Source organism: Lathamus discolor, chromosome 1 (genome assembly GCF_037157495.1).
Source record: "Lathamus discolor isolate bLatDis1 chromosome 1, bLatDis1.hap1, whole genome shotgun sequence".
NCBI lineage: Eukaryota > Metazoa > Chordata > Aves > Psittaciformes > Psittacidae > Lathamus > Lathamus discolor.
In genome coordinates, this window is record NC_088884.1 from 52994714 (window position 1) to 53021913 (window position 27200).

At 36.8% G+C, this 27200-nt stretch overlaps 1 protein-coding gene across 1 annotated transcript in view; it reads right to left on the reverse strand.

Annotated features, from left to right (window-relative positions):
- Window positions 1–27200, reverse strand: part of LOC136006028 (ankyrin repeat and sterile alpha motif domain-containing protein 1B-like) — a 170526-nt gene that overhangs the window by 48966 nt on the left and 94360 nt on the right. Inside the window, exon 9 of the mRNA XM_065664011.1 lies at window positions 18293–18433. Within this exon, the coding sequence (XP_065520083.1) occupies window positions 18293–18433 (141 nt within the window). The remainder of the gene's footprint in view (window positions 1–18292; window positions 18434–27200) is intronic.

Here is a 27200-nt window from a genome sequence, read left to right on the forward strand (position 1 = left end):
CAGGTACTGGAAGGCTGCTATGAGGTCTCCATGCAGCCTTCTCTTCTCCAGGCTGAACAGCCCCAACTTTCTCAGCCTGTCTTCATATGGGAGGTGCTCCAGTCCCCTGATCATCCTCGTGGCCCTCCTCTGGACTTGTTCCAGCAGTTCCATGTCCTTTTTATGTTGAGGACACCAGAACTGCACACAATACTCCAGGTGAGGTCTCATGAGAGCAGAGTAGAGGGGCAGGATCACCTCCTTCGCTCTGCTGGTCACGCTCCTTTTGATGCAGCCCAGGATACGGTTGGCTTTTTGGGCTGCGAGTGCACACTACTGGCTCATGTTCATTTTCTCATCGACCAGCACCCCCAAGTCCTTCTCTGCAGGGCTGCTCTGAATCTCTTCTCTGCCCAACCTGTAGCTGTGCCTGGGATTGCTCTGACCCATGTGTACGACCTTGCACTTGTTGTGGTTGAACTTCATAAGGTTGGCATCAGCCCACCTTAACAAGCGTGTCAAGGTCCCTCTGGATGGCATCCCTTCCCTCCAGCATATCAACCGGACCACACAGCTTGGGGTCATCGGCAAACTTGCTGAGGGCACACTCAATCCCACTGTCCATGTCAGCGACGAAGATGTTAAACAAGACCGGTCCCAACACCGATCCCTGAGGGACACCACTCGTTACCGGTCTCCAGCCGGACACTGAACCACTGACCACAACTCTTTGCGTGTGGCCATCCAGCCATTTCTTTATCCACCGAGTGGTCCATCCTTCAAATTGATGTCTCTCCAATTTAGAGAGAAGGATGTCGTGTGGGACAGTGTCGAACGCTTTGCACAAGTCCAGGTAGCTGACATCAACTGCTCTACCCCTGTCCATCAGTTCTGTAGCCCCATCATAGAAGGCCACCAAATTGGTCAGGCAGGATTTCCCCTTAGTGAAACCATGCTGGCTGTCACCAACCACCTTGTTGTTTCTCATGTGCCTTAGCATGCCTTCCAGGAGAATCCACTCCAAGATTTTGCCAGGCACAGAGGTGAGACTGACTGGTCTGTAATTCCCCGGGTCTTCCATTTTCCCCTTCTTGAAAATGGGGGTTATATTTCCCTTTTTCCAGTCGTTGGGAACTTCACCTGACTGCCATGATTTTTCAAATATGATGTCCAGTGGCTTAGCAACTTCATTCGCCAGCTCCTTCAGGACCCGCGGATGGATTCCATCAGGTCCCACGGACTTGTGCGCATTCAGATTTTTAAGATGGTCTCGAACCAGATCTTCTCCTACAGTGGGCCCAAGGTCTTCATTCTCACAGTCCCTGCGTCTACCTTCTAAGAACTGGGTGGTGCAGTCAGAGCCTTTGCCAGTGAAGACCGAGGCAAAGAAGTCATTCAGAACCTCAGCCTTCTCCAAATCCTGTGTAGCCAGCTCTCCCGAAAGCTTCCTCAGGGGGCCTATTTTGTCCCTAGTCTGTTTTTTGTTTGCTACGTACCTGTAGAAAACCTTCCTGTTAACCTTAACATCCCTGGCTACGTTTAATTCTAACTGGGCCTTAGCCTTCCTAACCTGGTCCCTAGCTTCCCAGACAACATCCCCATACTCTACCCAGGCCGCCTGTCCTTGCTTCCATTTTTTATAAGCCTCTTTTTTCCTTTGAATTTTCCTCAACAGCTCCTTATCTATCCAAGGAGGTCTCCTGGCCCTCCTGCTGCACTTCCTTCTAGTTGGGATGCAGCACTCCTGAGCTTGTAGCAGGTGATCCTTGAATATCAACCAACAGTCTTGGGCCCCCCTGCCCTCCAGGGCTATATCCCTTTTAATACATTAAAAAGTCTGGAATTCTATCAAGTGAAGGTGATAAGGCTTAATTAAAAAGTGTAGAGTAGTAAAAAGACAAACTTCTCATGGCTGGAGAAAAGCAGTGTAAAGTATTCTGGTTGCTGCAGTATGTTCTCCATTTTGTAAGTACTGAGCATATTGTAGAAAACTTTAATCTCTAGAGTAATTCAAGTTAGATGTTAGTAGGCAACTTAAAATTGTCTTAGAATATGCAGCATTAAGCAATGTGATTCCGTTTTTTTTTTTTTTTTCTCAGATTAAAAGGCCTTCAGCACTCTTCTCAATAACAACAATTCCGTTGTTTCATCTCACCCACTTCAATGAAAAGTAATTCTACGGTAATCCTACATGTCCTAGATATTTTCATCTGCATAATAAAACATTCTAAAGAAATACTATTCCATTATAGTTGAATAACCTTTGCCCCTGAAATGAAAATAATCTAAGTTTAATTTTTTTTGAGATTGTTAAATTTCTGTAAATTATGCCAAAAAATTTGAAGATGACACATGTAACTGACCATGACTGTCAAATCAGAGTTAGTTCTTACTTAAAATTGAACTTCATAAAAGTAATGTGTTGGGCTGCCAGTACATTAAAATAAGTATTTAAGTATTTTTGTGGAAAGGATAAAAATACATACACAATAGAAGTGACAGAAAAAGACTGAGAGTGGGTGCATCACTGGGAAAGCATTAGAGAACATCTGACCATACTGATAAAATATAAATTAGATTTTTGCCTTGTAGAAAGAAACAGCAATGTGAAATTGAATTTGCAGAGCACATGCCAGGGACACATCATGGCCCTTACTCAGAAATCTCCAGCCAGCTGGGTCCTCTGAGAATATGCTTGATGGTATAATACTTACCATATGTAATCTGAGACCTAAACAGGACTACTGAGAATATGCTTGATGGTATAATACTTATCATATGTAATGTGAGACCTAAACAGGACAAGACAATAGAAAGGAGGGGAGGAGAAGGATGTGACTGTTGGTCAGTGGGAATGAATTTGCTTTAATATATCTATATGTCAATTGTAACTGGTTATATAAAAGTGTGAAACAATATTCCATAACATCTTCAAAAACTACATGATGTTGAGTTAGACCTCCTGTAGTCTAGGATACTCACAGTTAAAAGCCATACTGTATCCTGTTATTTGAAAATTTACCAGATCTGGTTTTGATTGAGTCTCTCTTTTGATAAATGACTTCTTTGTAATTAACACTAACTGTCCTTACAATTTGTTTAAGATACCTAATAAGGACCACAAAGTTTAGAATAGTTATTCTAGCCCTAAGGCATTTTTTTTAGAAACTCTGGCAAACAAGAATGCCACTATGGTATTTATACTTGAAGACAGAAGTTAAGGACACTTGTTCAGAAAAAGAATTATTAGTAGGTATTTCAATGGTCTTATATATCCAGATAATTCAGATTTTTAAAGAAAACTTTATGGCTATAATTACTGATTATCTGAAAACATGTATGAACAAGAAGTAGAAGTAAAATACCCAGGGTTTTTCTTCTGAATAATAAATTTTAAAGGAGAAACAGTCTCATAAATGTGGAAAGGAAGCATGCAATGTATTTGCCATCGTTAGAAAATATCTTTTTCATTTATATAGAATACAGATTGAAGAACTGCTATTAAATTCTGGCATATACCTTAAGATCCATCAGGGTATCGTATCTTTTCCCCTGACTTGCTGCATGCTAGAAGACCAGCATGAACTCAAGTAGCTCTTCTTTATTTACAGTGGGATAAATTCTGCTTCGTTTTTCTTTAGAAGAGTATTATGATACTTCTGTTAATAAAACTTTGGAGAATTATTGATCCCAAACACTCCATCAACCCAAACTGGGTGATTACTATGAGAGCAAGCAATGATTATTGCATTTATCCCATTTACATCATAGAATTACAGAATTAAAAAATAGTTTGTGTTGGAAGGCACCTTTAAAGATCATACAGCCCAATCCCCCTGTAACAAGGAGAGACATCTTCAACTAGATGAGGCTGCTCAGAGCCCTGTCCAACCTGACCTTGAATGTTTCCAGGTAAGGGGTATCTACCACCTCTTTGAACAACACGTTCCAGTGTTTCACCACTCTCATAGTAAAAAATTTCTTCCTTCTATCTAGTCTCAATGTGTTTGCATCAAACATACTTCTTCATGTTTGCAAACAGACTGATGCATAACACTGACGGATTGGAACACTTTACACTGAAATATTCATGATAAGTAACCAAAGATTGCTGAGAGGAATCAAGAATTCAAGCAAGAAAGGAGTCCTGACCAGGGACCAAAGATAATTAGGACACATTTTTGACATGTAGCAAGGTCGAGGGGAGAGTACCTGAAGCTGACGGGTACTGTGCGAATTTGTCACAATAATGTAGTGACCAATTGAAAGTATTTCCTACGTCATCCTAATCCCAAAACAGAACTAGATGGTGAAATATTTGACTGCCTCCCCACTGAAAGAAATCAGGAATATTACTATAACTTTTTAGCTAGTAATAACTTTTTTTATCTATTACTTACTTAACCAAAGTATAATTTTTATAGCATCATGTAATTAGAATAATTTTTCATGAGTCAAACTATGATAAATGTTCTTTGTTATAACAGCTAGAAACACTTGAATAGGTAATTTGTCACAGAACAGATAATAAGGCTCATGATATATTACAGAATCTGGAAAATCCCCAATAATCTCATATATGAAGGAGGGCCCATGCAAACATTTATTTTCATACAATATCTTCTCAAGTAAGAGATAAAATAACTCATTGGAAAGTGATAAGTTTGGAACAGAAGATGTCTCAGAAGGTGAATGAAGGCTCAGAAGAATGTCATGGTTTCAAGGGTGCCAACTTCAAAGTTCAAAACATGAGGAAGGCATGTCTGGTATCAGAAGGAAGAAACTGCTTTCCACTTTTGCAGAGACTGATAAAGGCACATGTACTTTGTCAGGCTCTGGACTTCATTTAGTAATAGCACAAAGATTTGAAGGTGGTTATGAAAGGCCATTTTACACAGTACCAGTTTGTTACATAATTAGACCTCTTCACTAGAAAAGGAAAGAAAGAAGAGGGAAAAAAAAAGTCCGTCTCTTATTTGTAAGAAAAGGTTCACAACAGTTACAGAAAGAGTGGTAGATCTGACTTATAGGGATCTAAGGAGTACACGACTAACAGCTGACAGATTCATTTTGAGCATCACAAAAAAAATTTTTAGGTCACTATTAAATCACTTTCCCCTAAACCAATTAAAAACATATTTTACACTTTGGGTTGACCCTTTTGTATGTGCCTGAAAGTTAGTGTGAAATATGCACAGAAAAAGCGAATGAGGATTTATAGTTCTGCCTTTGGACCACAAGGCAGTGAATCATCCATTCTTCTCCCCATCTGAAACACCACAGATTTAGTCCAGCTCTTATACAAGTTTTGTCTCCTATTCTAGTAAAACCAACCAATCTTAGGTTTTCTAACAGGAGCAGAGAACAAGAAGTAAAAATTATCCTTCATACAAGCCAAAACCATAGAAAATACAGATATTGATAAAACCTTAAGTGAAGTCAGTATTTACTAGACAGTAAATGCAGAAAGCAAAAACAAACCAAAAAAAACCCAAAACAAACAACATGATATATTAAGCAGATACACTGAAATTTTCTAACATTTTATAGCTTCATACTTATCAATTATTATGCCAGTAAATGAAAAATATATGGATTGCTGTGGAGGGGAGAGAGGAATCAAATACACCTAAGTTGATGTGGAACCAGAACATGTCATTTATGTTAATAGTAGTTTTCACTATTAATATAAAACAGAAAAAAGACTTGTAACTGTAAACTGACTTGATTGGAGGCAGACAATATCACTAAATGAGACATTATGGAAGACATTTTCATTGAAAAGAAAGCTTTACCGCCGGCATGTCAATTCATCACCTGTTGTAAATAATATGTGCATTTTAGGAAATTCTCTGTATCTGCCCATGCTCTTGTTCTGAAGTCATATACTTTCATGAATTTGCACAATAGAAACCAATTACTTGATGCCATACACAATGGCTTTAAAGGAAGCTACAAATAGATATTTGCTATTTTGTGAAACAGAATCTCCCATGTTTAAAAGTTTTCTAGTTGATATTGAAGAAATAAAAATTTAATTATGTATATAATATAAATATATAAAATAAATAGCATATATATATACATATAAAAAGCTACTATCGCAACAGTGTAAGCCAAGACTCTCATAAAAGAACTCCCTCCCACACATGCTTCCACAGTAAAAAAGAAAGAACAAAAAAATATTCCAAATATTAAAGTTATTAAGAGTCATATTATCAAAAATGAAGAACTTTGCTATGAATCCCCTTTATCTGGTACAAAACTGAACAGAAAATGAGATACAAAATCAACAGAAAAACCACATTTCAAAAATTCTCTTTAATGGTCTCAGAATGCATGCAAATTTCATAAAAGTTTAGTACTCCCTAATTAAATAAGACAAAATACCCTTTATCTACAGTAAGCATGGTATTTCAGAAGTGTGAAAACTGAATCTAACAGTAAGAGACAATCAGCGGAAAAGCAAATTCATACTGTAAATTTGAATCAGTATTTAAAAATCTGTAAATTAAATTATTCCATTACAACAGGAGAAATATGCACAATAGCAGTCTGCCAATGTTAATACAATGTTGTCCATACCTCCTGTGCTCATAAAGGACCCAGTAATTTCCTATTTCAAACCACAGTTCAGAACCATAGCTCTGAATGGGACCCTATGAACTCTGCTGTTTCCTGACCAAAAATGTGCGAAAATCAAATAACATTCATAACATGCATATTTAGTTTTATGAATACAAAAAGTTCCATCATCCAGTGTTATCATACTACATAAATACTCAGCAGTTTTATGAGGACTAACTTGGCCATGTTCAATTCAATCAGCAAAGACTGAAATATACAACAATGCATCGGGAATTACCTAATTCACTGAAGGAAAAATATTCAGCTAATACACATGCTGCTTCCTTATGGCTTTTTAAATAAGAAACCCTACTGGTTTATGTCAAAGCTCTACTGCTTCAATTGTTACTATAATGATTTCTGTGGTACGATAATCTACTTCTATGGTATGTTAACCTACTCAGCCTGAGTTATTGCATAATGGAAACTGAGAATGTGAAGATTATATGAAATTATATGACTAAGGATTGTAAGAGAACCAGTGTTACATTTTCAATGAAATCTGAATTTAGAAAGTTTAACCCATAAGGTTCGCTGCAAGACTCCAGTTTCAGAAGAGCTACCACAGAATTATATGTCTATTTGGTCAGAATTAAGGAATCTTGTCCCATATTTGCAGTCACACTAGCTGTACATAACAGTTTTACTAGATATTCTCTACTCATGCTTTATGACCTTCCTTCATATGCAAACAAACTACGTCAGTGTTTCACACAAAGATGGTAAAAAGTACACAAAACTTACTGATTATATGGCTCTAGGTTCTGACTGAACTAATTTCTTATATTTTAACAAATTAGTAACTCAACTTCAAAAAGGCAATGTAAATGCTTAAAATAAGCATACATTCAAGTAATTTGTAAAATCAAGATCCTTTCATAATTTCACAACAAGGAAACAGAGCTGGTCAGTAAAAGAAATCCACTTACAAAGCCTGCATGTCATGAAGCCACCTAAAGCTAGACAACAGGAAACACTTGACTGTGGTTCTTTCTGGATCGAAAATGAGATTCTAGTCACTTACAATCCAAAATGTAGAGTTTCTGCAGTTCTCCTTTGGTCATACAGTCCTGATAGTAAATAAGTGTCCTTAGGACAAAGCTGTTAAGACAGCTATACATAACAGGCAACTCCAAAATTTGTTCATGCGCTTCACAGTAAAACACTACTACATTCAAAAGAAACAAAACCAGATAGATGTAATCTGTCCCTTTTGGAAGTGGGCAGAAAGGAGTGAAGGAAGGCCACCTGCTTCGTCAGCTGTGTATCCCCTGTAAGTGCCCTGGTGTTTAATTCACAAATCCACAAAAAATTCAGCTCAAAAGCTAGACATGTAGTCAAACACATCCCTCTACTTCACATCTCGACACTGGCTGTCTTCCAGTGCCTTCCTGTTCGACATAAAAGAGCAGTCAACTGAATATCTTCAGAGATGTCCTCACTTTCTCATTGATACAGGGAGCACAAGCACCCAGATGGGTTTCTGAATGAACTTTCTGCTGTCAATATTTATTTATCATAATGCAAAAACCAGTAACTATGCAAAACCAATCTGAATAAGACAGAATTTAGGCACCTGTCCATATAAAAACAGATTACAACAGTTTACTCAAAAAGCTTTATGTGTATATAGAACTTAAGTATCTGCTAAACATAAAGGCTGATGAAGCTAGTGGTTTGTAAGTACTTAGACAATAAGGTAGGCTAAAATACTGTCTGAGACCTATGGACTCAATTTTGCTAAATTCAAAATTAGGAGAATTAAATGTGACTTAACATTGCCTGAAGATTTTATTTTGTCTTCTTTTCACAGTATAAAATATCATGAATCAGAAATTAGAATGTTATAAAATTATAGCACCTTCAAAAATAATACAGTTAACTTAATACTGTCAATTTATTAATCTACCTTAATGTCTTTACACATATATCCTTTGTGTTAAAAAGTCTGAAAAATACCTGCTGGACTGTTCTGGTTATAGGGAGACACATTTGTAACATGTTTTTTTAAAAGCTACCTCCCTCTATCCCTATGTACAGTAGTATTACTGTTATTTCTATTTATTGTAGCAAGATTTCATGGTTCAGGACTGCTTATTGCTTCTGGAAAGTGAATGGAGCATTTGTATTCGACAGGAATACACATGATTAACACTATACTACGTAGAAAAACATAAACCACAACATTCCTCATTTCCTAGTTGAACCGCCTTTCTGAGACCTTAAAGTGGAAAGGTGTATTTCACTAGAATTGGCAGATCATGTTTTCTATCAATAAACAAATCCAAAATGCCTTATCATAAAAACATGCAACAATGTTGTCTTACATATTTTCCCTTGATATCTCAAATACGGACTCTTCACTTGTTTCATTTTATTTGACCTCCAATTCGTGAGTTCATCTTCATTTTGAACTATTAATACTGGAAAAACCATAACAATCAGTTTCAGATTTTAAGAAAGTCTTAGCCTTAGACTGGGTTTGTATTTTTGTTTACAAATAAGTGTTTCCTGATAAAGTTCTGTATGTAGGGAAGCAAAAACAGAATTAAGCACATTAATGCCTATGTTTAAGTAGGCTGAAGCAATTTGTTGAATCAGGGTTTATCTCATTCTCAGACTCAGTGTAATGAATACTGGTAATAAAAGTTTTCAGTAAAATACAGCAGTCAGACCCAAGGCATGCAATTTCTTTTGTACAGCAAGAGAGGATTCACAGTTACAGAATACAGAGTTTTTCTTCTTTAAATACCCAGTTACCAGCCAGGTCATTTCTTCAGAAATGAAGTACATTCTGTCAAGTTACCAGTTTCTCAGTTGGCAGAGAAACTTCACAGTTTCCGCTATTAGTCTGTCAGTGGTTCTCAAATACATTTCATTTGTATCACTATGATAAAAAATCCCAACCAAATCTGAAAAAAAAAAAACCCAACCAAAAAAACAAACCAACCAACCAAACAAAACCACAAACAAACAAGCAAAAAATAGCAAAACACCACAATACAACCAACCCAAACCAGAAAAAAAGTTGCTAGGCTCAAAAATGTTCCAATAAGTCAAATGCCTTTAAACAGCCCTTCACAGAACTTGCAACCTTACACACCCCGTGACTTAATGGCTAATCCATCTAGTAAACCTATACACTAATCACAGCACCCAGATGGCACCATGCAACTGATCTCCTACCTTCAGATACCTCGAATACCAGCTTTTTGGGCCATCAACTCTTTTCCTCCTGTTACTACCACTGAAACAACAAACACAAATTATCTATGATGACTTTTTCCCCACAAAATGAAGTACTGAAGAGTAAACCCAATTTGGTCAGACTAACCAGGAACTTCTACATGTGTTCAAATTTCCACATAATGCTTTAATATATCTGTTTTGAATCAGCTGAAGTTCAAACATTAAATTTTTAATACAAAGTTGAACTTTTTTTCTTGTATAAAATTATCTGCTATGCATTGTTGCTGTCCATTTGCTATGCAATTTAACTTGATTTTTTTTCCATTTTCTCATGATTTGTCAAGCAGTAATGAAATCAAAAGCATTTCCTGAAAGTGTGTCTTCTGGTTACCACTTAAGTGCAAATGACAAAGTAGTAAAATGTAACATATTATTTAAGATCATACTTCCATATTTCAGTTAGGAATGTGACCATGTGCAACTCAAAATTATTCTACATGAATGTGAACACCTTTAATAGTAGTAGAGCCCATCACGAAAGTCAGCATGGCTATCAATATTTTCCATGGTTTCTGACATATATCAACAATTCCAGTGTTGTTTGACACCTCTCTTCCTTCTCTGTGTCATCCCACTTAATGCTGTTGTTCCATAATCACACCAAGAGATAACACAGACCAGTCGTATCCAGATTTACACAGCACTAGGGAGGGACAGCCATACCTTTGCAAACTGATTTACAAACTGATGAACTTGGAGTCAGTCCTAAACTTTTAAAGAAATTAGCTTTTCTGAGTTCACATATCTAAAATTTTATAGAGAATTATAGAACGTAGATGTTTGTATGAGAGAGATCACTAGAAGTCCAGCATTGTACCTTTTGAGCAAAATGTAATTTAAATAGGTTAACATTCCATTATTCAGGGCAGATTTTGGAGAGGTTTCCACCTGCTGAATTCTTAACCAAGACTAAGGAATCAAAATGATTCTTTCTTAAATACCTTTCAGTCATACTTAGAAAACAATGACCGTGCCAGCTTAATTTGGTTGATATGCTGGAGGGAAGGGATGCCATCCAGAGGGACCTTGACACACTTGTAAGGTGGGCTGATGCCAATTTTATGAAGTTCAACCATGCCAAGTGCAAGGTCCTACACCTGGGTCAGAGCAATCCCAGGCACAGCTACAGGTTGGGCAGAGAAGAGATTCAGAGCAGCCCTGCGGAGAAGGACTTGGGGGTGCTGGTCGATGAGAAAATTAACATGGGCTGGCAGTGTGCACTCGCAGCCCAGAAAGCCAACCATATCCTGGGCTGTATCAAAAGGAGCATGACCAGCAGGGCGAAGGAGGTGATCCTGCCCCTCTACTCTGCTCTCATGAGACCTCACCTGGAGTATTGTGTGCAGTTCTGGTGTCCTCAACATAAAAAGGACATGGAACTGCTGGAACAAGTCCAGAGGAGGGCCACGAGGATGATCAGGGGACTGGAGCACCTCCCATATGAAGACAGGCTGAGGAAATTGGGGCTGTTCAGCCTGGAGAAGAGAAGGCTGCGTGGGGACCTAACAGCAGCCTTCCAGTATCTGAAGGGGGCCTATAGAGATGCTGGGGAGCATCTCTTCGTCAGGGACTGTAGTGACAGGACAAGGGGTAATGGGTTAAAACTTAAACAGGGGAAGTTTAGATTGGATATAAGGAGGAAATTCTTTCCTGTTAGGGTGGTGAGGCACTGGAATCGGTTGCCCAGGGAGGTTGTGAGTGCTCCATCCCTGGCGGTGTTCAAGGCCAGGTTGGATGAAGCCTTGGGTGGGATGGTTTAGTGTGAGGTGTCCCTGCCCATGGCAGAGGGGTTGGAACTAGATGATCTTGAGGTCCTTTCCAACCCTAACTATTCTATGATTCTATAAGTAGTCTCATCCAAGCTTTCAGTCATAGCAGAACTATCTTAACTATCAGGTTTCTCTGAGCCTTGTCCAGTCAATTCTGAAAACACCCAAGGATAAAAAGATTAAAACATCTCATTACATTACATACATGTGTAGCAGTGTCTAGATGGTACAACTAGTGAAGTAAAAATTCATTTGCCACAAGACATCTGGCAACTGGAAATTTACAATGGAAATTAAGCTACATACTAGTAGCAAGAACAAAAAGCTCAGCCTCATTCCTTAAAACACCATCAGAGTTTGTAGCAAAGCACTAAAATATGCCACAATTTTATTCAATATACTTATTCGCCATCACTGTTCGGCAGGGTATAATCATCACCTGCTGATTCTTTCTGTTCACAATACATACTGCACTTTGCCGTAGCTGCTTCAGTGTGGGGGTGGTGTGTTCCTGAGATTACCAACAAAACTACAGCTTAATGCAGAAAAGACAAGACTGCAAATCAAGAGCTAACAGAAACATTTCTAAGGGTAATACAGGTCTCCATGTCAACCCCATTTAAGTAAAATCGTAATTTAATCCACTAACCTAAAATGAGAAGAAAATAATAAATTTTTTCAATGTTAGAAACTATACGAAAATACTACAGGTAATGTAACAATTTTACTCTGGCTATTCATCTTCCAGGTATACTGTATGCCAGTTTTCCTAGCTGAGGGTGGTCTTCCCTGGAAAATAATTTTGTCTTTAACATGTCTGTATCACTTATCAAATAAATACATTATGAAACAAGATATCAGTTTTTCCACTCTGGTAATATATAAATTAGCTAATGCCACAAGGCTTTCTATTCCTAATTCTGGTGAACTTCAACACCAAATAGGTCATACTTTGCCTAGAAAGGTTGGACCAGATGATCTTCAAGGTCCCTTCCAGTCTGGTAATTCTATGATTCTATGAAGCAACAGCAACCAAATCTGTTTTGTTACCAATCCAATCTGAAACGTACTTCCTTTTCAATACTTCAGCTAATGGTGTTCAGTTAAAAATACACTCTTTGTTTTTCTGTTTGTTTTGTTGTTCTTTTAATTGAAGAGCAAAGAAGAAACATTCCCTCTTTTATACTCCCTCCTATGCACATCAGCAGTTCAAAAAATTACTAAAACACTCGAACTAAGCTTAACATCTAAGAAAATTTTTAGAGACAACTGACAAAAGGAGGAGTTCAAACTGGAAGAATATGTTAAAATGAAAAATAATGCACAATAAATTTCCCAATATTAAAATTGTCCAGAAAGAGACAAGGAGTCATGCTGCCTCTCTCCAGACAGTATCATTACAGAGTTTTAAAAACAGACTTGATCTCTACACAAAAACTGAGTTAGCTCCTTACGCAATTTCCACATTCATCCCTCATGTATCCAGAACCATCTTTGCAATCGTAAATATAATTGCAACATAATAATTTTCTGTGCCAGGCTTTCTATAATGTAATCTTAACCCAATTCCACAATACAAATACAATACAAAATTCCTTTTAAAAAAATATATAAAAGAAGTACAGAGAGATATTATGATCTTCTGGAAGTCAGACATGAAATATATAAACCTGTTAACTGATGCATCAAACTCTAAACTAAATATTGCTATCACAGCCTATACTGATAAATAAACAATATTATATGCAATTTATCTCCTAAAAATGTAGTCAGGAGTCTCCTTTCTCTTCCTTCCCTATAAATAAAAGATATTTCGGGGGAAAATTCTCTTCCACAGGAGGACCTGTAACAAAATTGCTTAAATTCCTACCTCTAGGAGTCCTGGGGTTGTATAAGCTGAATATAGGTCAGTTTAAAAAGTAAATGTGAAGGTCTTCCAGAAGTTCATTGGTTCTAAAAAGATGAAAATCTGACATTAAGCTAGAAACATAGTGTTTCTTTAAATATTGAAATAAACTTTCCATATCTGTCTATATTTTTGTTAACAGCCATGCTTCCTGACAAATGACAATATGAAGATTTATACTTAAGGCTTTTAAATCAAAGTTCAGTTTTTCCATAGCAACTGCACTGTTCTCTTTACAGATATTATTTTCATTTTGCAATAGACAAATGTGGTATTTCTGGTTGGCTGTCATGTCAAACATAGGGAATCACTGTCAGGATTTTTAAGTTATACATATAAGACTTAATTCCAGAGACAGTGCATTGAAGCTGATCCAGCAGCTTCCTAAATGGGACACAGATAAACCTACCTTATCTCACAATTACTCTGTATCACAATTAGGAAAATATGCAGACACAACTGTCATGATTAAGGCACACAGACTGCTTGCTTTAAACTGATAATATTGCTATGATCACACAGGACTCTGCAACCCATCCTTCCGACATTGCAGATAGCCCTGTATTTATCTCTGTATGCCAGGCCCTGTTTGCCCCTTAGCAGATATATTCAGAAGCACACTACCCATGAAAAAGAAAATGGAATGAAAACTACAGTTTCATACATTTGGAGTATGCTTCCTTATTCCAAAGAAAATGTTAATATGTATGTATGCATGTGGGTACTGATAAACTTTGTAAAATAAATATTTTATGAACTGAGCAGTAAATTGATCTACACTACAGCACAGAAGATTAAGACCAAGAAACACTCCCATTACTGGCACACAAGAGTGCTCTACACTTACTTACTATATTCCTTACCCCTTCCTTATCTTGTGCACCTTAATCAATAAAGCAAACAAAGGCCATTGCCAAGCTGGTCTTTGTTCAAACTGGTTCCTACTACTTTACCAAAACCTATGTTCAGGTAAACTAGGAGAGAGAGGAGCTATTCCTTGTTCAATTTTCTAAGGTGCTGCCAAAAAGAGACTTTATGGGAAAAATGGCTGGAGTATTCCGGTACCTTTACCTCCAGACCTGAGCTGCTTAATGCCTATTTCACGTTTAAATATAACGAGACTGCAGAGATTAAAGTTCTGCTCCATTGAAGAGCCAAGGGTAGACTAACATGCACAGCACTCTTCATAGTTCAGGCCCCACTGTTACCAATATCATCCCTGTACTTTGGTACCACATAGCTAGAGTGGTATAAGATGCAAATACGGGTTTTTACAAATCCTATCTGCTCTTGCAGCAGCATTGGGAATCTTCAGGAATAGAACCCCTGCTAGAATACTGACTTTACAAATGTCAGCCAAGGCATGAATCTATAAATGCAGATGAAACAAGTTCATACACATATATGGAAAAGCTGTACATGAGATGCATGCAAAGCAATCTAGTACATCAGTAACTGTTCCTTCTTGGTCTTACTCTTTCACACAATAACAGCTTAAGTAACAATCACATTCAATTCAGCTTCCATTTTATATATTTTATCACTTTCATCTGTCACAGAGCTAAGTGCACCAATAGGTCATACTTTCTCTGAACAGTCTCAGCTGGGGCCCTTACCCTGCTGGGCCCAGCAGCCCAATTTCAGCTCAGACCTGGGCCCAATTTCAGCTCAGACCTGGGCCCTCAGCTCCTGTTGAGACAATCTGCAATAGTGCCCATCTGTAACTTCACCTCATCTGTGCCTGCACCTGGCCAACAACCCGTGATCTGGACCCTGAGTTGCAGACTGACTTCCCAGCTTCACTTCAGACCTGCCTCATCAGAATGGATATCCTGGAAGGCTCCTATAAGGTCTCCCCGAAGTCTTCTCCAGGCTGAACAAGCCCAACTCTCTCAGCTTGTCTTCACAGGACAGGTGCTCCAGCCCTTGGGTCTTCTTTGTGGCCCTCCTCTGGACTCACTCAAGCAGATCCATGCCCCTCTCATTTGTGACCCCAGAGCTGGGCACAGTGTGGGGTCCACAAGAGTGGAATAGAGGGGCAGGATCACACTCCTCTCGACGTAGCTCAGCATACGGTTAGCTTTCTGGGCTGTAAGCACACACTTCCGGGTGGATGAAGCTGGCTGTCAGCTCCATTCTGATGTAGAATTAGGCACTATATAAAACCCCAAAATTCTTACAAGACATGAAGATTTTCCATCAAGCTCTTCCAGGTCTTCACCAAATATGAGATGATGAAAGAGAGTTGCTTATTCTGTGAATACCTGTATTATTGCTATGTTAGATTTTAAATGATACCTACTGTATAATTTACACAGAACTTTCTATAACAGCCCTTTCTAAACCACTTCCCAGCACAGTACAGACAGAAAAGACATACTGCATGTCAGAATAACCTTCAGCAAGCCTTTTTCCATAACTGCAATAAAGAAATCGAGTTCATCATGGAGATAATCACCCTTTTCTTTAGCATGTTGAAAACTGTTAGGTTATTAGGTCACAGATGGACACTCTCATAATCTCTCCTAAAATTCACTTTCAGTTCACCATTGTACCTCTGCCAAGAATCACTATACTTGTTCTCCTTTGATGTGTAAACACAGTATATTTACATAATTGTAAAATCCATTTTTAACTACAAGAGAATTGGAAAAATTAACTTGTCATTTGCATATCTGATAGACCCTTTTCTCTATTTCAGGATCTTTAGTAAAGTATGGATTTTAAGACATGATGCCATGTAGCCTTATCTTATTGTTTCTTCATGATAAACTGCATTTTCTTGTATGTTACTGGACTGACATAAGTATTAAAACCACATTTTTGTTAGTTTACCTAAAACATGCTGTTACAGATTATATCTACCAGAATTTGTTAAACCAATTCAAGATATTGGTTTTAATCTAAAATTGAAATAAATACTTTGTGCTCTCAATCCCTTAGAACAAGATGTTCTCTGCTGCATTCTGAAGTGAATGTGAAAGATCCATCAGATTAGCTAACAGCTTGAAAGACTGCATACAGTGATGGCAACACTTCATAAAATGAATTCACTGGTTTGTAATTTGGAGATTTTTCACTACTTAATTTCTTTTTTTTTTTTCTGTCTTCCATAAAAAGAAAATCAAACTACCTCTGTTCAATTTTTTATGGAGAAACAATCTAGAAAAGCGTTCTGCCATTTCATTAATGAACACTGAATAAGTGCACTCTTTTTTCTATCCATAATTAAAAATCCTATTAGTTCTCAGAGCAAGAAAGATGAGATATTGGGAGTCTGAGTTTAAGACTTAAGCACAATGAATAAAACTAATTCAGAAGTCACCATCTTAAAACTTACATCACTTATAAAAAGGAGATACCAACTAACCAAGCTAACTTCATCGTATTTTTCAAATGCATTCCTCAAATTTATAACAGACTTTACAAGTCTTTTATATACGAAAAAGAAGCAAGGAAAACAAATGTTTTTTTTTTTAATTAGGCAGTCACTCCAAAATGACACGTGTGTTCATCATAGGAAAGTTTAACAATAATTAAACCATAGGAGACAGATATTTAAATAAGCTCCATTTAAGAAATATTTTTTGAAACAAATTCTTAAAAATGAGGAAATAGTAACTATGGCACTCCTATTGTATATCAGGATAATTCTGATGGCTCTGCATCTTGCCAAATGTCTGAAATGATAGATAGTATGAAGTAGAAAACAGCTACTGAAAGGGGAATGGAATATAAAAGCTCCTTATAAAAAGACAGGGCAGTGCTCATTGTTATTCAAGCACATTAGTTGCCACATCCTGTTTCCACTGACTGCAGTGGAAGCTTTAGCATTGACTTTAAACAGGTGCAAGTCCCATTAGACTGAAGGGAATAAAACGTACAGTCACAGTATGAAAGCAACAGTGTATAAAGTGTGGTGAGACAGGATATGTAATTCCAATCTGGTACACAAGAATCCGACAAAGCTATTTACATGCAGTGCCAAGTAAGGATGCAACTGAAAAAACAGGCATTTCTAAACACAAATTTGGCAGGCCTCCATTCAATGCTACAAGAAAAGTGCAGGAAAGATGTTACAGAAATGAGAGTGCTAAACTATAGTGAGGGGACAGAACAAGGGAGATCCAGAAGCAGAAATAAGCATCATCCTGTTCTGTAGCAACTTGTTCAGGACACAGCTGTTGGCATGCCTTGGTGGATACTGCAGATTGGCCTGCTCTGAGAATTGTTGGGACTTAGACCCAAGTACATTACCCATTTTTATTTATTCTCCTCTGTGTTTTGAAGAGCATTTGAAAATGTTTGAAGATTTTTTTTAACTTACATAATCTTAAAATAGAAGTTTTAGGTTATATTCTTACATCAGCTGAGTTATGAATGGTGTCCTCAGTTAATTCTATAAAGAAAGTAGCTGAGATGCCATTACATGAATTAGAAGCTGATCAAAAACAGACTATATATCCCAAACGAAACTCTGTGACTTCTAAATTTCTTTCCAGATGGAATGAGAAAATAAAGCTATGCAACACAAAAACTGTTGAAATTGCAGACTCTCTTGTCCTTAAACTTACCTGGATAACAGCAGGATGACTGAACCCCAACATTTAATTTTAAAAACATATTTTGATGTTAAAATGAAGACTGACAGTAACAATTTTGAAGGGAATAAAGCAAAACTAGAAATGACTGTAAGACACAGAAGAGATTAATCAGTTCTTCTATAGTTAATAAGTTTTATAATGGAAAGGTAAACATATACCTGTGCAAGCATAGGGAATCCAAGGTTCCTGCATCCATTACAAGGTGTCAATGCCTCCCATATACCTGAAGGACCACAAGTATTGTCACCTGCATCATCATCTTCTTCCTCTCTTGGTGATAAATGTGTTGAAGGCAGCCTCTGCTTAAAGCAACAATACTTTCAAATCAAACACAGCGATATACTCAATGAAACATTTTACTTAAAAGAAATTAAAAGATTCCCATTTATAATTTCCAAAAGTTAAACTGCTATTTTAATGCGAAGTGACTACTCAGCTGATAATCTGCTGTATGAAAATCACACTTTCTAAGGAAAATATTTATATTGATGTATCTGCAATTATACTTTAAATAGAAGCGAACATATTGATACACATTAAACTTATGTATTTTTTATTATCAATTATTGGCTATTTTTACGCCATCTTACTTTAAAATTTGCTTTAACATCATGAAGCTTAGGATATACCACAGAGAATAAAAACTAACATTTTAAAAAATAAATACTACCCCCAAATAAGAAATCATATAAGCTAAAGGGATCTTGCTTCAATACTCATCTCCTGTATTCAGAAAAGTACAACTGTATTACATTTGCTTGCATCACTCCAAGGGTTTTCATGGGAAAAAGACCAATCAAATTATGAGGTTTGCATTTTTATTTTAAATGTATCAGTAATAAATGTGCTAGCTTGTTTTGTAAGCAAAACTTTTATTTAAAGTTGACCTGCCTTATTTTGTTTCATTGGATAGAAGGGATGAAAGGTACTAGGAAAAGTCATTCAGTTGCCAGCATTAAGGCTTCCATATTGTTCTCAGTGATAAGGGAATATCAGAATGCTGGTTTTCACTTAAAAGAGTATACTAATTTTATATGATAGCCAAACATATGAAGAGTGAACAGTTCTCATTTATGTTATTTTCTATACAGGATAGCCCACCTCAACTGAATGAACTGCAGTGACAACTTTTATTGATATCAGGGAAAAGAGAAGGAAAGTTAAGCCACTAATGAGTGATTACTGAAAATCTGGTTTAAAAAAAAAAAAGTAACAACAACAATAAAAAAGAGTAAGTTTTACTCATACCTTATTTTTTTGTCCATATATATATATCGGAATATGCAATACTTGTTCTAGCCTGCTTGATGTTTGTGCAGCCTACCTGATATTTAGATACTAAATGCTGTCTTTAGGAATGCCTGTCTTAATCTTTCAGAAGTAGTTGGATTTTTGATTGACCAATGTAGTGTTGTTGAGGCTGACGACATCTATTAATCTGGTGTTAAACATTAGATCTAAAGTACTGCTATGAGGCTCATACAAAAATAAGTAATACAAAAACCTACAAACATTTAACTGCATACTATTTTAGCCAACAGAATAAAGAAAAGCATGGAGTTGGCTCTAAGAAAGGGAAAGCAGAAATGAAGAAGTATGGGGAGAGAAAGAAGCACAGGAACAGTAACAGTTCTAAACATGAACACAAGCTAATGGAAACTGTAAGAGAAGCAAAGACATCGCACAGACAGGCACTAACTCAAACTTAGTAACACCTGAGGATCATTTAACCTTTGACTCTTGTTCTAACTTCTACAAAGATGCGGCTGGTATACCATCAATTTAAGCAGAAAAAAATATTTCAAAACTGTATTTCAGCTCACTCACCAAAGATGAGAAGCACAATATATCCATTTCCACTAGTCTGATTCCTCTTGGTTAGAAAATGGTTGATCCCTTGTTGCAGACCATATAAACCTAGCCACATCTTCTAAAGCTACGTGGATTTATTTACTTTTTATTGTAAAAGTCAATTTCTAAAACATTCTTAGCATGATATTTCATGAGGTTATTTTGACAGTCAAGTGGTACCACAGAATGTGTTGCCATAGCAACCAATATTCTTGTACAGATTATTAAAAGGACTTGGTTAGGTCTGCAGAGGTGGGCCATGAAAGACTATTATTGCTATACATTTGCATAGACAAAGGAGGCAGACTACAGGTCTTTCCCTTCTATTTATGATGCCATCTTCCACGGTGGTTGCCCTATGTTTATATTTTAAATGTCAGAATTGTTATACCAGAGAATAAAGTGTTTCTTGCCCCCTGGAGCAAAAATCAAAGAACTGCAGCAATGCTAAGTACAGCAATACTAGGAAAGCAGGTAATACATATTAGCAGTGACCTTAACAAGCCAGTGTAAGTGAATGAAGACAAAAGTCACAGAAAAATGTCAATGCATGTCCTAAAGGTAAAAAAATATGCACACATAATATCAAAGAGTTCAACACAACTAAAGGAAGATGAATAATGAAATTCAATATATTTGAATCATTCAAGGGAGAACATAGGAGTATTTAGCTATTACAGGAACAGAGTAAGAAAAAAATATACCAATAGAAAAAATGCAGAAGCAGAATAAGAGTTGTATTATTTCCATTAGATATATTTTATATAAATAGCCTGAGAAAGAGTGTGAATAACACGAATTTAAATTACTGTCAATACGAATGAGAAGAAAGGGGAAATATTATATAGTCAGATCTCTTGATCATTCTAAAAAGGACCAGAGTTCATTAGACACACTCCTGGAATAAACTGACCAGTACTCTTACACAACTAAAAAACCCAGGTATGAATAACATAATACTAGCTAATTTACAGACTACTGCAGACTAGGGTTGGTTCTTTTTATACTGCAAAACTGGTTTCTGCCTTGTCCAGATTTCTGCTACTGAAAAAGCACTAAAAAGGAAGCATTAAGAGAAATCTGCATGAAGGGTCAAGAAACAGTTACTGCTATAAACCTTTCTCACTTATCCCCGCTGCCAGAAGCCCAGATCTCCCTAGACCACAGATGCAAAGGGAGAAGTGAGAGTTGCTGCAGGGAAAGAGATCTGTGTTTGCAAAGAGGAGGAAAGGAGTAAACAGCTGCATGTGAGAAAGGGGAGTCAGAAATCTCCCAGGTGGGATAGACTGGGTTTGTATAGCTGGCACAGAGGGAAGCAGCTGGAGGAGACAGGTGAGATCAGAAAGATCTCCAACCAACCCACAGATCTCAGGCTTTTATATAAGCCCTTGGAACTCCCAACCCAGGCCACCCTGCTTCCTGCTCTTCTCTCCCACCCTTCATTCCTTTCCCAGAACTCCTTTATTTTCTGTTCTGTTGTATAATTTAATTTTGCCTCCTTAGAGATCCTTTGGACACGAAAATCTAATTCTGCGTGTGCTGCTGGGAAGCCTTGAAATAGCCCTGTAGGGAGGTTTAGAGAAGCCAAAGTTATTTATGCCCACGTCTCAAAAAAAAAAAAAAAACATAAAAAGAGAGGAAGAGATTTCTGTCACCTAAAGGAAAACAGACACAACTGAGAACCTTTTATTCATGCCTGTTTTGATGCAAAAATGAAAAAATAAATGTAGTTAGAAAATGCGATTTCGATCATAGCTGCTCAATTAATTGAATTTGACGTTATCAAACTGTGAAATCAATATAAACTGTAATACTAAGCTTTAAAAAGGACAACTCTGCTTGAGCTAGAAGAGACATGAGTATAAGCATTACATTCCCTCAAACAAAACAGACAGAAAACCTTAAAAGATATTAGATATAATCTTTAAAAATGAAAAATTGGTAGGGAAACCACAAGACACTGAAACAGTAAGAGATTTAGTAACAGTCCTGGGTTTGTTACCCGAACACTCAAGTATTAAACATTGTTTACAGCAGTAAGATACTAACAATATAATTTCTCTATGTATAAAAATAAGAGTGTAATAACATAGCGATAAGGGAATAGTCATGTCTCCATCTAAAAGGCAAAATTCGCCCAGTAGGGTACTTTATACTGAAGGATTTCATTCGTTAAACAGGCTATTTGTTCTCCCAGAATATGTAGGTGCCTCAGATTGGCCATCATAAAAACTTGACATCTTCCTCCTGATCTAAGAGAACAAGCCAATATTTAGCAAGAGGGAATGACAAGTACTGACAAAATAAATTTAAAAAAAAAAAAAAGCAGAGAAAATCTGTTCCTTCTTAAAACTCAAAAGGAAGAGAGACCACTTTTAATTTCACAGCTCATGAAACTTTAGGCCATGTATAAAACATATATAAAGTCTTGACCTTCCTTTTTACATATGCCAATGATTTCCTGACTACCATATTATCTAGACAAATTTTGTCTATTAATACAGTAAGTAATACAAAACATCTTATTTCCTTTTATTCCCTCCTTCCCTTGTTTTTCAGTGAATACTGGTCTGGTTCCTGCCTTGACATTCATAAGCAGCCATCGCTATGCAAAATATGATTTGCTTCCCTCATTTTAGGATACAAAGGAGACTTTCCTATAGTAGTCCACTCAAATCTAAAACCAAACATCAAAATCATAGAATCATAGAAATTTCAAAAGAAAATCTTTCTTTTAATCTTGTAGCTCTGTTTTTTCCTATTCACCATCCATTTGCAGGAGTATTGCAAACACTCTTATAGGCAGCATCCACTACAGCAAAAGAACAATAGCCACATAGCACAAGCAAAACCATTCAAGATATAAAGTAATAGGACCTTTTCTATTTGTTATTGCATGATAGTTCTGGACACTAATGCTAACTTTGCATTTATCTTGCAGCATATCGCATATTAAGAAAATCAGCTTTTTGAAACAGAGGAGCAAAGACAAAACCAAGAAAACAATCTCCTGTCTCTGGAAGGTAGAAAAGGAAGATGTGATAAAGTAAATTCTATCACTCGGTCTGGAACAATGAAGCCAGTAGGAGGCTTCTTCTGAAAAAATAATTTGTCAGACATAGGACCATGCAAATATTTCATATGATCCTAAACCACTGGATTATAGAGGCCCCTCTACCTCTCCTTTGGTCCAAAAGGCCTGTAATTATGTCGTAAAATACAAGTGAAAAGAAAAATACAGTTCTATTGTCTAATATTCTATTTTTTCTTAATACTAAAAACTAATAGAGAGGGAAATCGCTCCTCAAGATCCTCTATAAATTCGGCTGAGCAGCTTGCTCCGTGCCGCGGCTGTTTTCAGCTGTGCCAGCCCGTGCAAGCAGATCAGGGGCAGTGTTCCTGCGCGCTCAGTGCTCCCCCTGCTGCTGCTCGGGCTGCTCCCAGGGGGAAATCCCTGAGGGATGAGCAACAGGCATGAATGTAACATCATCAGCTATTATTTTTTATCACAGCAGGATCCCTACATTAGCGGAATGAACCCTCCTTGGATTCAGTAAGAAACCTGACAAAGAGAAGCCTCATTTACAAGGTACGTGCTGCATCTTACAGGCAGACAACAGTGAGACATTTTGGTAGCCTGGAAACACCTTTCCCACAATCCCCAAGGCAGCCTTCTCTCTGCTTGAGTTTGTCTGGGGTGTTTTTTTCTGTCATTTCACATCCTCATTACCTTGTCCTTCACCTTACACTGCATGACTGCAGCCATTCTTTCAGAAATACGTTCCTAGCTTACATTTCTGTCATCATTCTATTTGTCACGAGTCTGGTTAGATTTTGAATGCACCTCCTGTATTCAGCAAAGGAATACCAAGAGAAAAAGGATGGTCTTTCAGGTAAAGCAGCAGTTGGAGAAGTGTACTCTGTACCTGCCTCTGCCATAATCCCTGTGGGATGCTGTGCATGTCATTTAAGCTTCTCTGATATGGTCACTAAGTTGTGTTCTTTATTTGCTGGCTACATTGAAGTTGTGAAGGCAGGTTTGCAGAAGTACCAGGCTACAGCAGGAACCAGCGCAAGCTATCTATGACCATTTTCAGTGGTATGTGACACTAAGTGCTCTGAAAATCCAAGCGCTAGAAACTCTAGACAGTGATGTGCACCAGTGCACATCAGCCAAGCTGCATGTGATAGCATTTTCTGACTGGAGCTCCATAAAGAAAAACTCACAAAAAAAAAAAAAACAAAAAACAACAAACTGAACAAAACAAAACAAAACAAACAAAAAACACCACCAAAAACCAAACCCTTGTCTAAAGCAGTCTCATGTTTTGAGCTCAAGAACAGTGAAGTCTGAACCTGGAAAGAAATTCCAGTAACTTGAAGTCAGTGGGGTCATGGCAATTGACTATATGCAGCAACAGTAAAAGGTATTAACTTTAGGCAAACATAATTAATTTACATATGTGATAAAAAAAAAGTACGTGAATGTGTAGCTACTGCTCCTCAGTGGGCAAGTGACACCTATCATGATGAGCACCCCAGAAATTAGTCATTCGGTCTTCAGAGAAGGATCTACCAGTATGAAGTAAATACACCCTGGAACTAGGTGGCAAGTACAATGTGCACTGAATAAGGTCAAAATTAGAAGTCAAAATGGGATTATAAAATGAATGAGTACATGTGAATGTATATTCAAAGCAGGGACATACATTCCATTTTTAATTAATCTTTGCATGTAACAATAATGACAACACAATTCTGCATCTTTACTCTCATAAAAGGATGCATGCACAATACAACAAAAGTTTTAGGATTTTAAAACCTGACAAGTTATTAACTAGTCAGAAAACACCAGGCATAAACAACAACAAATACTTTTCTTCCATTGATAAAGGAATTACTATTTTTCAAGACTTAAGATAGCTTTTTTGTTTGCTAAAAAAATAACCGTAAAGAAAGAATGGCCCATCAACAGACTGTCATTTATTAATAAAAAGACTGATCTTGGCTAATAGATTTTTCATTACACGTAAGCTTTTGAACCGAGTATAGTAATCTTCATATGAAGAGTATTTCATCTATGTATAAAAGCCTCTATTAGAGATCAGATCTTTTGTGTGCAGATCTTAACTACGAAGCAAAAGATACCTCTATGTACTTCAGTAAGAATCTTCACTCTAACTCCCACTGAATTTTACTATGTAGATAAAGATTTTCAAATGACAGAAAATTCAAGAATTTGATAAATTGAAAAATTGCAGAGCAGTGCTTTTAGTAACTGTAATTTACCATAATAAGAAGGTATTTTTTAAGAATGATATAGTAGACAGAACCTATAGAGTTTTCGTTTTTAAATATCTTGGGAAGCATATACTGTGTTTATTTTTTGGTGTGAAATTAACAGGATGAAATATTCACTGCTTGGAGCTGCAATATAAACTGTCCTGATTCAAAAAAACACTGAGAACATCATTCTTTGAAATTAGTTTGAGCCATTTGAAAGCTAAGCATTTAATATGAGCTGTTTGCTTAATCTATTGATTAAACTAGCTGTCTTTAATGAATAAAAATATAGGCACTTCCACAACTTACTTAGTTCATTCTAATGTCTATGCTTGGGACAGGATTGAATTGCCCAAATTAATTTCTTCCTCTTAACGTTAAGTAAAATAAAGTGAACCTGTGTTTTAAACACTTGCCTAACTTTGACCATGTACTTAATACTCATAAATCAGACTAACTGCACACTTCATATCAATTTCAAATGCTTTATATCACTTCAATTGTTTTGCTTGACCAAGGAAGAACTTAGTACACTGAAGCATAAAGCCTCAAGACAGAACTGAACTCAGCAGGTTAATTAAACTGCAAGTACACTCTTTGCCTTTCCATCCCACAGGCATAGTATATTTACCTAAGCTGGCATGTAGGCAGGGTATACACACATGTAGACTGTGCAAAACCGCAGGAATTTGGTAACTTTTTTTGAGTCATGAAGTTTAAGCACATGAATAGTTCCAATTAACTTAATAGGATTTCTCATGTTAATGACAGGCTTATGCATCTCTCTGAATCAATATGCACATGACTCATTCCAAAATGTGACTCACTGTGTAAAACTCATGTACCACTTAAAAAAGAAGAGACTGATAATGAAGGAAAACCAAAATCAAGTGTTACTATTTTTTTAACTATTAAACAGAATTAAAAGCTTAAGCACATTTACCTTCGCCTAAAGAAAAAAATCATATAGTTCAAAGTACAAACCAGCATTTTTGGCTTTAAATGTCACAGAAAGAAAGTACTATTTGGAGAATAACTACAGAGGCATCTCTGTATTTTACATTCCTATACTATCTGAATGTTATCATATAACATTTGACAAACTCAGTGCAATGTAATTAAAAAAAAATCTGCTGTAAAACATGTATTTTTCTTTTTTTAAAGTTGTGAAAGAGAGGGTGGATAAGTGGGCGGCAGAATGATGAAACTTATAGAAAATACATTATTTGTCATGAAATAGAGCAGAAGGAACAAAAATTTAAGTAGGGGGAAAATCAGGTGGTGAGTAGGCAGAAGCCACTAATTTATTATTCCTCCAGTGCAGAGTTTTTTATTTAGCATACATATACTCAATACAAGTGTGTTAATGAAAACGCAGTTATTATTCCATTAAGTAGCTGCTGGCTTAATGAAGGACATAAGAAAAAATTATACCTGAATAGATAAAGCCAATCTAATGAGTAACTAAATACAGCACTGAATTAGTCATCTGAATATGAATGCTGGTTAAGAGTGGATAATCAGTAAAGCCTTGAAGAGCATTTGTGTCAGATTATCTACAGATCCAATAGCAACAAATCACTAGTAGTTTGCTATATTGTCACCTAAGTGCTAAATATAATATAGAAACAATGCAGTAGAATAGCTGACAATCAGTTGAAATGTCTTGACATGCTAAAGGACTTGAAGGCCCAAGGGGAAAAGATCAGACAAATAGTAAACTACTTTTTGGTATCAGCAAAACATGCAAAAGCTCAAACTTTTCTAGAGGTATTAGAAAAACGGATCACACACAACCCCCCATAGGAGATGCAGAATACAACTGGACAACAGCTCTTAATGCAGGCTGATTTACGTGGAAGTAGAACTCAAAATCATCTTCATTAGGAAGGCAAAGGTTTTGGTATGTCTTGTAGGAAAATATGCCAGTGT